Source organism: Phacochoerus africanus, chromosome 5 (genome assembly GCF_016906955.1).
Source record: "Phacochoerus africanus isolate WHEZ1 chromosome 5, ROS_Pafr_v1, whole genome shotgun sequence".
NCBI classification, from domain to species: domain Eukaryota; kingdom Metazoa; phylum Chordata; class Mammalia; order Artiodactyla; family Suidae; genus Phacochoerus; species Phacochoerus africanus.
Window position 1 is genome coordinate 30,362,394 of NC_062548.1, and position 14,814 is coordinate 30,377,207.

General features: G+C 51.4%; 1 protein-coding gene across 1 annotated transcript in view; it reads left to right on the top strand.

The window, feature by feature from the left end:
- The first annotated feature begins 1,012 nt into the window (after positions 1-1,012).
- Positions 1,013-14,814, top strand: part of SYT17 (synaptotagmin 17) — a 76,747-nt gene continuing 62,945 nt past the window's right edge. Inside the window, exons 1-4 of the mRNA XM_047780408.1 lie at positions 1,013-1,103; positions 5,089-5,106; positions 5,759-5,907; positions 13,564-13,712. Of these exons, the coding sequence (XP_047636364.1) occupies positions 1,089-1,103; positions 5,089-5,106; positions 5,759-5,907; positions 13,564-13,712 (331 nt within the window). The 5' untranslated portion in view covers positions 1,013-1,088. The remainder of the gene's footprint in view (positions 1,104-5,088; positions 5,107-5,758; positions 5,908-13,563; positions 13,713-14,814) is intronic.

The window sequence follows — 14,814 nt, forward strand, 5'->3', positions numbered from 1 at the left end:
TTTTAAAAAGAGAACCGGCGCAGGGCAAGGTTCCATCCCACATCCCTCAGTGGATAGCCAGCCCCAACTCTGTGGTCTTGGGGTGCGAGGACCGATTCGGGGGCAGGCCTCCAGGCCCCAGGGCGATCCAGCCACGCGGGCGGGCAGCCAGGACGGCAAGCGGGTGGACACGCCCCGGGGGCGCACGCTCGCCTACGCGGAGCTTCGAGCGGGCAGAGACGCGCAGTACGCGGGGCGCGACGCTGGGTGGCGCTGCTGGGCCGCCCCGCGCCAGACCTGTTGCGCCCTGGGCGCAAGTCGGGCAGGTTTAGGGTAAAGGGACGCTCCGATCTTGCCGCGCGCCCCTGCCGCCGGGCTGCGGCACCTCCCTGGGGGCGCCCTAGGCCCCACGTTATCTTGAGGTTCCCATTCGTTTAGAACTGCCTCACCGCAGCAGTTCTAGGCGCGTCGGGTGGGGCGGGAATAAAGTTTTTCCAACCTGGTCTGGGAGAGGGCTGGTTGGGGAGGACCCTCCCAGCTCTAGACTCCACGGAGGGCTGGACCGTGCCCTTTCAGCTTCACGGCTGCCCCGGGGGCCCTGCTCTCGGTAGGTGCCAGCCCCGGTGCCGACCGGATGGACTGACCCGCGCACCGCCCCCTCCCACCCTCTTCCCCATCCCGGTCCCCTCCCCCGCCTCTGGCGCGCACGGGCCCCAGCGTCTCCGGCCCCGCCTGCGCCGGGGTCGCTGCAGTCCCCGCGGCTGCCCCGGGCTCCCTCCTCAGGCGCTCCGGCCTTAATCCAGCCTGGGCAGCGCCTCGGGGGGAGTGCGGGACCGCGAGGGAGGCCGAGGCGGGGACCCTGGGCGCCCGAGCTTTCCCAACCTGGGAGGCGGCCCCGACTCCAGGAGCCAGAACGCAGGGGAAGGCAAGGACGGGGCGGCCGGCAGAGGGGCGGGCGCCGCTCATCAGCCACGCCAGTCACGTCTGGGGCCACCCGGCTGCCTTTTTCTTCCTTTCCCCCTTTGCTTTCTCCCCTCTCCCCGGTTGGCGAGGGCAAAGTGGCCGTGGCGGCGCCATGCCCGGGCCGGAGTGAGTGCGCGCGGGCGAAAATGGCGTACATCCAGGTAGGGCTGAGGCCGGGGGGCCAGGTCCGCGGTGTGGGTGGGGGGGTGCCGCGCCCCCTCCGGCTGTGAGCGCGTGGAAGGGAGGGCACACGGCTGGGCTGCCACAAACTTGCCTGGAGAAAAAGGGTGCCCGAGCGCGGGCAACCTGTGTAGCAACGGGGGTGCGCCCCAGGAGAAGAGGCTGGGGACCCCCACACCCCGGTACGAAGGGCCCCAAGTGGACTCGGCACGCACGCCCTCGCCTCCTGGGTTGGGAATGGGGGGGTGGGGCGGACTTTACCCCCCCTTCCCCCATCCCCTCCCCTGGCGCACCCCACCCCAGGGGAGGGGCCGCGGGGAGGGCGGCCCGGGGCGCGCCAGCCACCCGGCCCGCCAGCTGCCGTTGCCTTGGTGACGGCTCCGGCTAATTGGCCGGCGGAGCGAGCCTGAGGCAGCTGTTCCGGCCAGGAGGGACAAGGACGTCGTCTCTCCCGGTCACTGGGTGCTGAGGGGTGGGGACACAGCAGAGGCACGCTGGTTGTGTTGGGGGGGCAGCCGATTACTTTAGGCCGTTGCCTTGGGGTCTTGGGAGTTGTGGATCCCCATCATCTGGGGGACACCCCCCAAGCATCCTTAGGCAGAAATAATTTCCAAGTACCCCTTTTGGGGGGCTGCGGACTAAGAGACCTTTCGCCTCAATACAAGGGGGGAAGTGGCGACGTGTCAGCGCCAAGGTCACCGCTGTCAGACCCGCTGGAGCTGCTTGCTTCTGAGATTGGGTCCTCTACGCCTGGCAGAGAAACCTACAGGCTCCCATATTCAAGGTCCATCTGGACTCTCTTCGCCCCTTGGTTACAGCTGGGGGGCTGCCGGTCCCCTCCTTCCTCTTTGGCCCACATCTCCCCTCATCTTGTCCTTAGACTTTTCCAGCTGCCAGGAACTCTGTCCTCTGCCACCTGGCTCTGGCCTCCCCATCCCTCTCCTGGCTTAGATTCGCTCCACGGACTTACCTTTCACCGAATCCCTAGGTCATCTTTTCAAGTTTAGCGAAGGTCACATATACTGTTCACCTACTGTGTGGCTGTTGTTGGGAGGGATGACTGTTCAACAGTGGCTCAGCAAACACTTGGGTGACCACACACAGCCGGGAAAACAGCACGGTCCCTGTCCCTCTGAAGGCATAATCCAGTGAGAGATGAACCCTGTTAGAACTGCTGTCTGTGAGTTCCCTTGTGGCTCAGTGGGTTAAGGATCTGGCATTGTAACTTCTGAGGCACGGGTTGCTGCTGTGGTGGGGGTTCGATTTCTGGCCGGGCAACTTCCATAGGCCGTGGATGCGGCCAAAAAAAAAAAAAAAAAAGAACAGGCTTCAGCACAGAGAAGTGAAATGCTTTGCCCAAGGCCACACAGGTGCTTAGGGGACATGGAAGCGAAAAGGGGAGATGGTGGGGATCAGGGGGGCATTTGTTACGCAGCTGATATGAGGATGGCCCGATGATGTTGGCTTTTCTTCTAGAACAAAGTGTTAAACTTTTTCTGTAAAAGACCAGGTAGTAAATACATTTTTTCTTCGAGGGCTGCATGGTCTGTGTCATTCCTATTTACTTCTTGACCGTGGCCCTAAACAGTCTCATAGACAATAGTCAATGAATGGACATGGCTGTGTTGAAATAAAACTTTATTTGTGGACACTGAAGTTGAATTATGTATATTTTGTCTGATTCGCAAAGTATTAATCATCTCTGCTTTTTTTCTTTCTTCAACCATTTAAAGAGGTACAAACCATTCTTAGCTGGAGGGCCGTAGGAAAACAAGCTGCAGGCTGGATTTGACCTGTGAGCCATGGTTTTGCACACATGTTTTAGAATATCTGGGTTCTCCTTCTTTCTCTCTCTCTTTTTTCCCTGACTGGAATCAGTTCTCCTCCATTGTGTCAAACACATGAACTGAGTCCCAAAGAGTCTTGGCACGCCTGGGAGTGACGGAGCGTCTTCTCTTTCCTCTTTCTTCGTCTTTCTTGGTTTCTCTTTGCTCCCAGACACTCACTTTGCACCTGAGCCTTGAGAAAACTGCGTGGTTGTTCTTCACTCAGGGGGCCCTGAGGTGGCCTTATCTCTGCTCATCATGCATGGTCTTAAAAGGGGTTCTCTTTTGGTCATTGCATAAGAAATGCTTCCCTGTGAACCTGGATCGTTATGAAAAAGCATCGCTTTATCCTCGCCTTTTGCCATAAGCGTTTCAAAGCACTTTCTCATATAAGCCCCGTGAGGGCCTAGTTTTTTGCTGCTGTGTTCAGTGCTGTATCAGCCAGGATGGTCCCTGGTGCCTGGTGGGTTCTTATTGGACTTGACAAGCCATCTGGTTCTCATAAGCCACAGAAAGGGTGCAGATATGGTGCAGCCGGGCAGCACAAAGCATTTTCCTAGTCGGTGTCCAACTTAGCCCTTCCACTAGAGAAGAGAAGTAGCGGAGGCTCAGAGTGGCCCCTGACTTGCCTAAGTCCCCTGATTGGCCATTGGGGAGGCCAGGACTAGTGCTTCTTTACTCAGCCATAGGCTCCCTAACTCCCCCCCGCCCCCCTCCCGCATCTTTAGGTCTTGCTCTGTGTATGCACTTCCAAGTCTTGCTTTTAGAAGAGCGTGTGATCCCCGAGAGACTTTGTTTACCAAGCTGCAGCAAATCCCTTATCACTTCAAGGATTTTGAGTTTTTTCCATGAGCTGTGTACCACCTGTGCTGTTATTGACTTAATTTTTTTCTATAAATGGATTCGTGCTTCTTTTTAACTTTAAAAAATGTCATGAAATGGCAACTGTATTTCACTACCGTGATAGAAAACCGGGGTCACTTGATATAGACAGAAGGCGACTGGAAAAATAAACACAATGAGAATAATGCCACATTCTTGGATTCTAGCTGGCTAGGCGGTTCTGCAAGGCTCTGAGCTGAGGTCTGCTCAGGATAAAAGGGAAGAGGGGGTGGGATCTGCCACTGCTAGAAGGATGTGATGTGGAGTTCCCTGGCAGCTTAGCAGGTTAAGGACCTGGTGTTTTCACTGCTGTGGCTGAGTTCCATCCCTGGCCTGGGAACTTCTGCATGTGGGGCTGGTTGGGTGGGGGGGGGGGGGGGTGGAAGATGTTACATACAGTGGTACCAAATTAAAGGGCGGGGGAAAAAAGATGTTACATGCAATGGGACCAAATTAAGACTCCTTGCAAGGAATTGAAAAAGAGAGTTACCTTTGCCCTTCTTGATTCAAAGTTCTGAGTTCGAGGGGAGACGCTCCCTAACCCCCCTGGCTTACTTGGCCCGTTTTGGAAAGCCATTAGGACTCTTCCCTGGAAGATGGGGAGGGAGGCTGTGCCTTGGGAACTAGGGAGGAAGAAGCTGGCGTGGGGGTGGGGCTGACGATGGGAGGGAGCCCCTCCCTCCTTCCCCCCGCCAGGACCAGATTTTGGCTTCCCTGCCGCTCCCTCTATTTGTGGGTGGTTGTCTGAAGCTCCCCACTATCACCATTGGAGCAGAACTGGAAGGTAGGGCCTCTGGGAGGGCGGGCGAGCCCAGCCACATCCGCGCTGCGCCCGCCTGCCTGTTAGCTAATCGTGTCCTTTTGGGTTGGCTTCATGGCTATTTCTGTCGAGGAAGGTTTGCTCCTCTCCTGAAGTGTGGCTGCATTGGATAGCATGACTATCTATCCCTCTGCTCTGATTCATAGCAGCAGAGGGTGCACATCAAATCGAAATGCTAAAGTTTCCCATCTATTCGGTGTTGGTTAGCCAGGAGGCTACCAGCAACCTGGAAGGTAGCAACACCTTGTTAGGAAGTCAGCCCCCTTCCCAGGATGGTAAGTGGAAAGAAGCAGGGCTCTTTTTTTTTTTTTTTCCTTTTTTCTTTTTCTGTTTTGAGTTGCTCGAATATTGCTCAACTGGTCTTGTCTTTTCTCTCTGTCACCCCCTCCCCTCGCCCCCCTGTGCCCCTTGGCTGTATGCGGATCTGAAAAAGGGCAGTTGGAGCCTTTAAATGAGGTGAGTGAATGCAGTGGTTTGTTTGTTCTGGCTTCTGATCAAGACATGCTGGCTTTTCATTTTGGAGCCTCATGTGGGGCTGCGGGGCTGTGGAATATTAAACAACCAATGTTGATAACGGCGAGGGTTTTCGATGCCTTTCTGTGGAAGGGAGATCCCATGAAAAGACACTCGTTGATGACATGGATTTCCGTTCCCACGCCCTCCTTATTCTGTTTGATTATCTCTGTTTACTTTCATGTCATGAGATTATTTTTAAAAATGTTTGTGCTTGGCTTTCAAGAAGACAGAGTCAGATTCATTGTGTTTTGAGAACATATTGCCCAGCCCTCACGATGTTGAATAAACCACCCACATGTCAAGAAAGATGTTCGCATAAACTACACAGGAAAATACCTGCAAACGTTTTGCTCGCTATTAATGGCTCCGGTGAGGTGGTGTTTGCCATCTTTGCGTCTGCAGTTGGTAAACAGAAATGGAAAACATTTTGTTCTAAGTGATGAGCGGTAGAGACAGACCTCCTAAATGTCGTTATTTCTCATCAGGGATCGGCTGCTTTTAATTTGGGGTCTTTTTCCTCTTCTTCCTCCCCCCACCGACCCTTCCCACCTCCCCTCTCCACTTCCCACCACCACCCCCCCGATGGCCTCAGGGGTTTCTTTCTAGAATCTCCGACCTGCTGCTCTGCAGATGGACTTGCCGGCACTGCTGTCAGAAGTGCTATGAGTCCAGCTGTTGCCAGTCGAGTGAGGATGAAGTTGAAATTCTGGGACCTTTCCCTGCCCAGACGCCTCCCTGGCTGTAAGTAAAACTGCTCTGAACTTCTGGAAAGCAATCCGAAGACCCTTCTTTTCTGGGTTTCTGAGAAAGGGGATCTGGGGTGCAGGGATGAGGATTCGGGGTCTGAAAGAGGGAAAGGCTGACTTTCCATTGACCTCTCAGCTTCTGGTGGGACGTGCTCTGTGCCTCTCATGGCCTTTGCTAAGCTGCTGAGACCTGCCGGGGGTGGGGCCTCTGCTGAGTTGGTTTCCCATCGGGTCTTCTGAGATGTGAACTGTGTAATGCTGAGCACGTGGGCGCTTTAAATCACGTTGCGTTGTTCCAAGCGGAAAAAGAGATCCGTGCGTGTCTGTATTCTTCAAGGGATGTCCACATTCTAAAGGTCTCCATCCAAGTCCGTGTGACAGACTGTTGTAGAGCTTGGCCCCGTGCCCGGCCGTGGTAAGGCTCGGTGTGTGTTTGGTGCGTGGATGGGTGGGTGGCGTGAACCAACAGGTGCCTTGTTGTGGGCTTGAACAAGAACTTCAGAAACAGGGCAGCGGAAAAGCATCTCCCGGCTCCATCGTGTCCTCCGAGGCTGTTTATGTTCTCTCTGGCATCTTTCGTTTTATTTCCAATTCGTCCTCCTCCTGCGCCTGCACGCAGCATCTCCATCTGCCAGTCGCTCAGATATTTTGGGAACGCAGTTTTGAAGCTTCTCTGCCACGTGTCTGGTCCACTTCTCTGTGGCTGGGAGGGGAATGTGGCCAGAGAGTCTGGGTTGAGTCCAGAGGGCCAGGGCCTGGGAATTGTCAAGTGCAACTTCTCCTGGTACAGAGGGGGAGGCCCAGAGAGGTGAGGTCCCAGTGCTGGAGCCTTAATGGGAATCCAGTGCTGTCTCAGCTAAATCCTTGGGCTAAAATCTCAGAAGCCTCTGGTCCCCCCATCTTTCCCTCCAAGTTGGAGGGTCATGCATCCATCTTCTTCTTTTCTTTTCTTAGAAGCAAGTGTCAAATAGTTTCACAGCAAAATGGCTCTGTGTCAGGCTCTGAGTTCAAATCCTGTTTCTCCCAACTTTTTTCCAGTTCTGTGACCACAGGCAAATTGCTTGATTTCTCTGTGCCTTGATTTCTCATCTGTCAATTGGGGAAGATAAAAAGCATGGGATTTAGGAGTTCCTGTTGTGGAGCAGCAGAAATGAATCTGACTAGGAACCATGGGGTTACCGGTTCGATCTCTGGCCTCACTCAGTGGATTAAGGATCCAGCGTTGCTGTGAGCTGTGGCATAGGCCAGAGGCTGCAGTTCTTATTTGACTCCTAGCCTGGGAAGCTCCAATGCCACAGGTGCAGCCCTACAGAGACAAAAGACCAAAAAAAAAAAAAAAAAAGAAAGAAAGAAAGAAAGAAAAAGAATGCCTATTACCTTGTTGGTAGTCATAAACATTAAGTGATTCTTTTTACCCTATTTTGGCCTGAGTTTCCTCATCTGTAAAGTAGGAAAAGTAATAGAGCTTATTTTATAGGGTTGCTATGATGAGTAATGAAGAGTTCCCTGGTGGCTCAGGAGGTTAAGAATCCAGCATTGTCACTGCTGTGGCTTGGGTTCTATCCCTGGCCTGGGAACTTTTGCACATCTCGGGCGCAGCCAAAAAAAAAAAAGAGAGTAATGAGATATGCACATTATGTGCTTAGCACCGTACTAATTCTTCGTCTCTGTCGTTATTAGGGTTTTTTGTTTTTTGTTTTTTGTTTTTTTAGTCTTTTTAGGGCTGCACCTGTGGCGTATGGAAGTTCCCAGGCTAGGGGTCCAGTCGAGCTGTAACTCCAGCCACAGCCATGGCCACAGCCACAGCCACAGCAACACTGGATCCGAGCGCATCTGCAACCTATACTGCAGTTCACAGCAATGCCAGATCCTTTAGCCCACTGAGCGATGCCAGGGATTGAACCTGCATCCTCATGGATGCTCGTCAGATTTGTTTCTATTGAGCCACGACCAGAACTCCCATTGTTAGGTATTGATAGAGAGTCCTTAAACTGATGTAAAGACAGTGTTAAGGAACCTTCCATTACTCATAGGATGTGGCCTGAATCCTGCAGGTGTGTGTAAGGTGGTGATGTTTGGTGAAACCAACTGGTTAATAAGGGATTGTTCCCGTTTTCCAGTGACAGGGGTTGGCTCAGCCCATCTGCTGTATCTCTCTCTCTTTTTTTTTTTGTCTTTTTAGGGCCGCACCCGAGGCATATGAAATTCTCAGGCTAGGGATCGAATCGGAGCCACAGCTGCTGGCCTGCACCACAGCCACAGCAACAGAGGATCTGAGCCCATGTCTGCGACCTACACTGCAGCTCTCAGCAACGCCAGATCCTTAACCTGCTGAGCGAGGCCAGGGATTGAACCCGCATGCTCATGGTTACTAGTCATGTTTGTAACCACTGAGCCACAATGGAAACTCCTCATCTGGTGTCTTTAAGGCACTCTCGGAAGAATTCCAGCTCTGTGATGCCAGGGCTGTTATCCGCCTTGTTCATTCCAAAAAATAGCTGTTGACCAGCTGGCTCACCTGCATGCAGAAATTGAGTTCTGAAAGTGCGACGGACCTCTTGAAAAGTTAGTTTTAGTTTCTTTGATAGTTATTTCTGGAACTTGCCCTGTATGCCGGACATTCTGGGATACACAAGGCTAGATAGAGTTCTGTTGCCATGCTTAGGGGATTTAAAATCTTGTATGGGAGGAGTTCCCGCTATGGCACAGTGAGTTAAGAATCCAACTGCAGTGGCTTGGGTTTCTGCGGAGACATGGGTCCCATCCCTGGACGAGGATCCAGCATTGCCACAGCTTCAGTGTAGGTCACAGCTGCAGCTTGGATTCAATCCCAGGCCCAGGAACTTTCGTGTGCCTCAGGTGCAGCCAAAAAATTAAAAAAAAAACAAAAAACAAAAACTAGTGTAGGAGATAAAGCAGGAACATAAGTTCCTTGTGCATGCATACCCTGCATACCCATATAACAGCCCTGCATAGAGTTTTGTTATGGAAAAACCCTGCGATAATGTCTTCGGGCATAGCTGGATCCAGGGGCTCAAATAATGTCATGGGCATGCGCATATGTACCTGCTTTTTCCCTCTTCCTTTCTTTCTATTTTGTATTGGCATCATTCTTTTTTTTTTTTTTTTTGGCCTTTTTGCTATTTCTTGGGAGCTCCAGCACCATATGGAGATTCCCAGGCTAGGGGTCGAATTGGACCGCTGGCCTACACCAGAGCCACAGCAACACGGGATCCGAGCCACGTCTGCAACCTACACCACAGCTCACGGCAACGCCGGATCGTTAACCCACTGAGCAAGGCCAGGGACCGAACCCGCAACCTCATGGTTCCTAGTCGGATTCATTAACCACTGCGCCACGAAGAGAACTCCTGTATTGGCATCGTTCTTAAGCTTGTTTTGTTCTTTGCCTCATTCTTAACCTCAGCAAATATACCAGGAAAGGCTCTCATTGCCCTGGCTTAGGTCATGTGCCAATCACTTGATCTAGTCAGTTTTTTGCTTGGAGGGATAGGTGCTGGGATCATATACTTGGGTTGCCTGACCATCTTGGAACCAGGGAAACGGTCATTCCACCTGAGACACATGATCTAAGCTAGTGAAACAGGAGTTGGCAAACTTTTCTCATAAAGGGCCAGACAGTAAGTATTTTAGCCTCTCGGACTTAGTCTCTCTTGCACCTACTCACTTCTATCCTTGTAGCTTAAAGCAGCCATAGATAACTCATAAATGAATGGGCATGGCTGTGTCCCACTAATACGTATGCAAAATCAGGCCGTGGGTTTGGCCTTGCAGTTTGCTGACCTGGATATTAGTTTGGGTGTTGGGACTGGCTGCAGGGTGGGCAAATACCACGAATGGACATTACATCTCGGCAGAGTTGGGGGAATCACGGAAAATGAACCTGGGCGCTCAGGCTGTGATGGGTCTCAAATGCCAGATTAAGGAAGGTTTATTTTGTTTGTTTGGGTTTTTTTTGTTTGTTTTTCATTTTTGGCCGCCCTGCTGCATATGGAGTTCCTAGGCCAGGGATCAGATCTGAGCTACAGTTATGACCTAAGCCACAGTTGTGGCAGCACCAGATCCTTAACCCTCATGCTGGGCTGGGGATTTGAACCTGTGATCCGGCACTCCCAAGATGCCGCCGATCCTGTTGCACCCCAGTGGGAACTACCAGATTTAGGAATTTGGATTTTCTTCTGAATCAGAGGAGACCCCTGATAAACATTGAAAAACCACAGCCCAGTACCTGTGCCCCACTATTGAGTGTTACAGCTGCACAGCCACTGGGTTAGAGGATGGTGGTGTTTTGCCCAGGCTGCTGAGCCTTGTGCGAGCAGGGGATTCTTTCCAGGGTGGGACCCACTGGGAAGACACTTGTTTTGGTTTTACCACAAGTGGAGAAGTGGACTGAAACCTCCCAGCAGAGCCAACACACTACACAGCTTCCAGGGGCGCCCTTCACATGGTGGGTTTTTTCATAGAGGGGACCACCTAGAGTTGTGCAGTGTACAGCCTGAACAGCTGTACATGACCTTCGTGCTTCCGAGATGACCCAGGTCTTCCTTGAATCCTGGGTAACGCTTGGTGCATGTCTGGCCATCAACATCAGGCAAAATGTTAAGCGAAATCTGTAAAGGGGAGGCAGGTTAAATCCTTCAAGAAGAGAATTTACAGCTTGTGCTTTCCCCAGATTTATTTACCAAGTGGGCAGTTGCATGTTATCAAACAGGCAGGGAGTAGAAATGTCAAGTGTACAGGCTTTGCCATGCCGTTCCTACTGTGACATTTGGGCCAACAACCACAGAATGTGCCTCTCTGTTGGGTGGCATGTGGCAGATGAGCCAGCTCTTTGTGTGTGTGATTTTGGGGGCTACACCATTCGCGTTTCTGCGTATGTTTCCATCATGTGGGTTCCCCAGCGTTCCTGGGCTGGGCCGGGCTATTAAGGGTCAGGAAAACCGTACAACCTGACTGGCTTCTTTGGGGGCAGATGCCAGGAAGACCCTCCGTGAAGAGTGAATTAGGTGATTTCTCTGTCCACCAGGCATGTGTTGAGTATCTACTCATGTGCAAGGCTCTTAGAGACCTCTCAGGGGAGACCCAGCTCGGTAGCATGGGGCATGCAATCGTGAATCTGATATTGCTGGTCTCCACTGGGGTTCTGCCATTTACAGGGATGCAGATTAATTCTCCGTCCTTCCCTCCACCCAACCAGGGCTTCCATCTGTCTATTTAAAGGGGGAGGGGTGGTTCATAACAAGAAACTCCTGGATTGTTTTAAGGATGAACTGATGGTTCACACAGGGCATTTAGCACAGTGTCTGGTACATAGTGGGTGCTCAGCTCCTGGTACCTTTGATCATAATAAGTACAGGACCTCCCCCCCTCCCCAGTTAAAACTTCGTACCCTGTAATGGGAAGGGGTCACAAGATGTGCATTCAGAGGACTGTGGCACAAGTCAGATAAAAACATGAGAAAGGAGTCCCGTCATGACTCAGCGGAAACGAATTCGACTAGGAACCATGAGGTTGTGGGTTTGATCCCTGGCCTCACTCAGTGGATTAAGGATCTGGCTTTGTCGTGAACTGTGGTATAGGTCGCAGATGTGGCTCGGATCTGGCGTTGCTGTGGCTGTGCTGTAGGCTGGCAGCTGTAGCTCCGATTGGACCCCTAGCCTGGAACCTCCATATGTTGCCGGTACGGCCCTAAAAAAAAAAAAAAAGAAAAGAAAAAAAGAATGTAGCAGATGAAGCATGATGGGTGGAAGGGAGTAGGAGAGGACACCGAGGTGGAATCTTACTAGATCAGCCATTCTTCTCACTCCTTAAATGAAAGCAGCCGTATCTTCCAAGGAAGGCGGGACCCACATCCATGAGGACACAGGTTCACGCAGTGGGTTAAGGATCTGGCATTGCTATGGCTGTGGTTTAGGCCAGTGGCTACAGCTCCGATTCAACCCCTATCCTGGGAACTTCCATATACCTCGGGTGTGACCCTAAAAGACAGAATAATAATAATAATAATAATTTAAAAAATAAATGTCAGGTTGGAGGATACAGTCTCTGAAGATTTTGGTCTCCTGCTGAGGCGGCTCAGGGGGTTGTTATGGGCAGTGACAATCTCATGGCCACTTTGCCACTCCCCCCGCCCCCAGCATCCTTACCAGCTGGGGGATCTTAAAGCCACCTCTGCTATCCTAACATCAGCTACAACATACCTACCTACAACATACGAAGCACTGTCTAAGTGATACAGGAAAGATGGTACCAGAATCTGGGTTCTTGCTCACGGCGGTCGAAGAATGAACTCCGCGAACACACAGGCAGCAAGCAAGCAAAGTCTTTATTAAAGAAAAGCAAGTAACTCCCAGGACAGGCTGGGAGCAGGGAGAAGAGCCCCCCTTCTCTATTGTACCTTAGGGGTTTTTATCTCTTAAAGATGGGGGGTACCAGTGGGGTCCAGAAGGATGCGGTTTTTTCCCACTGGCCTTGCTCAATGACCTGTGTCAGTCCTTGTCCAGTAGGGGTTTTAGGGTTGGAAACGTCCCCAAAGTTTTATGGTTTTTTTTGTCTTTTTCTTTCCTTAGATTAAGTCGCCACTCCTCTCATTCCTTTTTTATCAGTTGAGGAGTGGGCTAGAGATTCACATTTCCTGCAGTAAACAAAGCCTGTGGGGAAATTGGCATTTCCTATAATAAAACGAGGCTTATGGAAGTGTTACTGCCAGGAGCCCTTAAGCCCCAAATGTTAATCAATATCCATATCAAAGGAATGTATCGGAGCCCAGGCTCCTACACTAAGTATCTGAGTTAGTATTCTGTCTCATAAGCATTTTATATCATGTCATATGTGTTAACTCTACCAGGGGTCACAGGCAAGCAGGGAAGGCGGCACTATTATTAGTCCCATTTTACAGATGAGGAGGCAGAGGCAGAGAGAGGAAGGGAAGAACTTGCCTTGAATCAGCTTTAATTACGGTCTTGTGCACCCCCTCCCCCAGCAAAGTGCTTTTCATTTTTTTTCAGCATTTCTTATCCTAATTGGAGTATATTGAGTCCCTGGCTGCTATGAATGCACAGCTGTTTCTTCCTATCAAACTTTGTTCTCACATCACTGATGCTCAGGGCCATCTTGTAGCTGCAGCCCCATCACTCAAAGAACCCTTGAGTGATGTTGTTATGGGATATTTTTTCAAGATGTTAAATTATAGACACAGTGACCCTTGGAATAGCTGGACATTTTGTAGAAGCCTTTTGTAGAAGTTTTGAGGCATGTAAACGGCCACCGTGTTCCTTCCAGACTAAAGATCCACAGGTCTTGTCTTCATTTGGTCAAAGTGGCGCCCCCGTGTGGCAATATCCAGAATAAGTGCGCCTGCCCCTCCAGCCTCAGCTTTGAAATTATGCAAGTTCTTGGCAGAGTGTTCTAAATTGGGGAATATTCATTCATAGCATTTTACATTGTGTGCAAAAAGCAAGACCTTATTGGGAGTTTAAGGCTATTGAGAGTTTGTTTCAAATTTGCATTATTCTGAGTTGCATAAACTGGGTCCTGGAGCAGTTTTATCACGGGTCTATTGCCCACAGGACAGAAATGCCAGTCCCTGGGGATTCTCTGACCACCACTGATACCTTTCCCCCTCCTACAGGTTGGCCAGCCGGAGCAGCGACAAGGACGGGGACTCTGTCCACACAGCCAGCGAAGTCCCCCTGACCCCACGGACCGACTCCCCAGATCGCAGATGCTCGTCCTCAGACACATCTAAGTCTACGTACAGCCTGACCCGGAGGATTTCAAGTAAGCCTCCCAGCTGTGACTGTCTGGGGTCCCAGCTCGAGCGACCCACTCAGGGTCCATGAAGTACAATCCCATTAGCTGGGTCCCCCAGATAAAGGCAGAGAGCTGGCGTTTCCTGGACACCCAGCAGTGTCCCCAGGGAAAGACGGGGCCATCCCTTGGGTGACGGTCCGGGAGACAAAATGAGAGAGAGAGCTAACGGCAGTGTGGTAGAGGAGGGCATTGCACCTGACTTCTGCCAAGCCCTGTCAGACGCAATCGTTTGGATTGATTTTTGTTTATACTGATCACGAGTTTCATTGAATTGAATCTGTTGCTGACATTGTCAGCATATATCATTTCAGACCCAGAAAGGCAAGTATTAGCCCCCGGGTGATATGGCAGGGCTTGCAAATTCCAGTAGCTTCAGGGGCCCAGCGGATTGCATCAGAGTACGGAGGAGTGGGGTGTGATAGGGTCGCCCCAATGCAGTGTCACATGGCAGCCAACTCTGCTGGCCGAGCACTAGGGCAGGGTAGGGACCGGGGCCAGCTGGGAAGCTAAGTTCCCACAGAAAGGGGGCAGCTGCTCCTCAGCTCAGGCATTACCTGATCTTCCTAAAGGGAAACTGGCAGTCTGGGTTTTTTCTTTGAAACTTCCTTCTTTGTAAACCCAACCAAAGTGCATCTCTGAGTTGAATTTGGCCCCCCGATGTAACAGCCTGTGCGTTTGACCAGATGGCATGATTTGGGTGGGGAGGAGAAAGGACAATAAAAGCCAAAGACTTCCCAGCCTCCTTTCATTCCCCAAATGTACCTCCGCTGTCTCATTCAGCTTCTGCCTGAAATTCACTTAACAGAGGGGAAAAGCTTAAATTCATGAAACTTATCCACTCAGGTGGAAATGACTGATGGCTGCTCTTTCCTGGGAGTCGATGGGGAAGAAGCAGGAAGTAGAGAAAAGTTCCAGGACTTGAAATGTGCAACAGAGGGGATGCTGCTTTCTGTAGCCTCAGCCTCTCCACCGGTAGACTATGCCCTGCTCTGTTCACTATGCGGCCACCGCTCAAAGGTGGCTGAGATGCACTGCACGTGTTACATACCCACTGGATTATTTTTTTAAA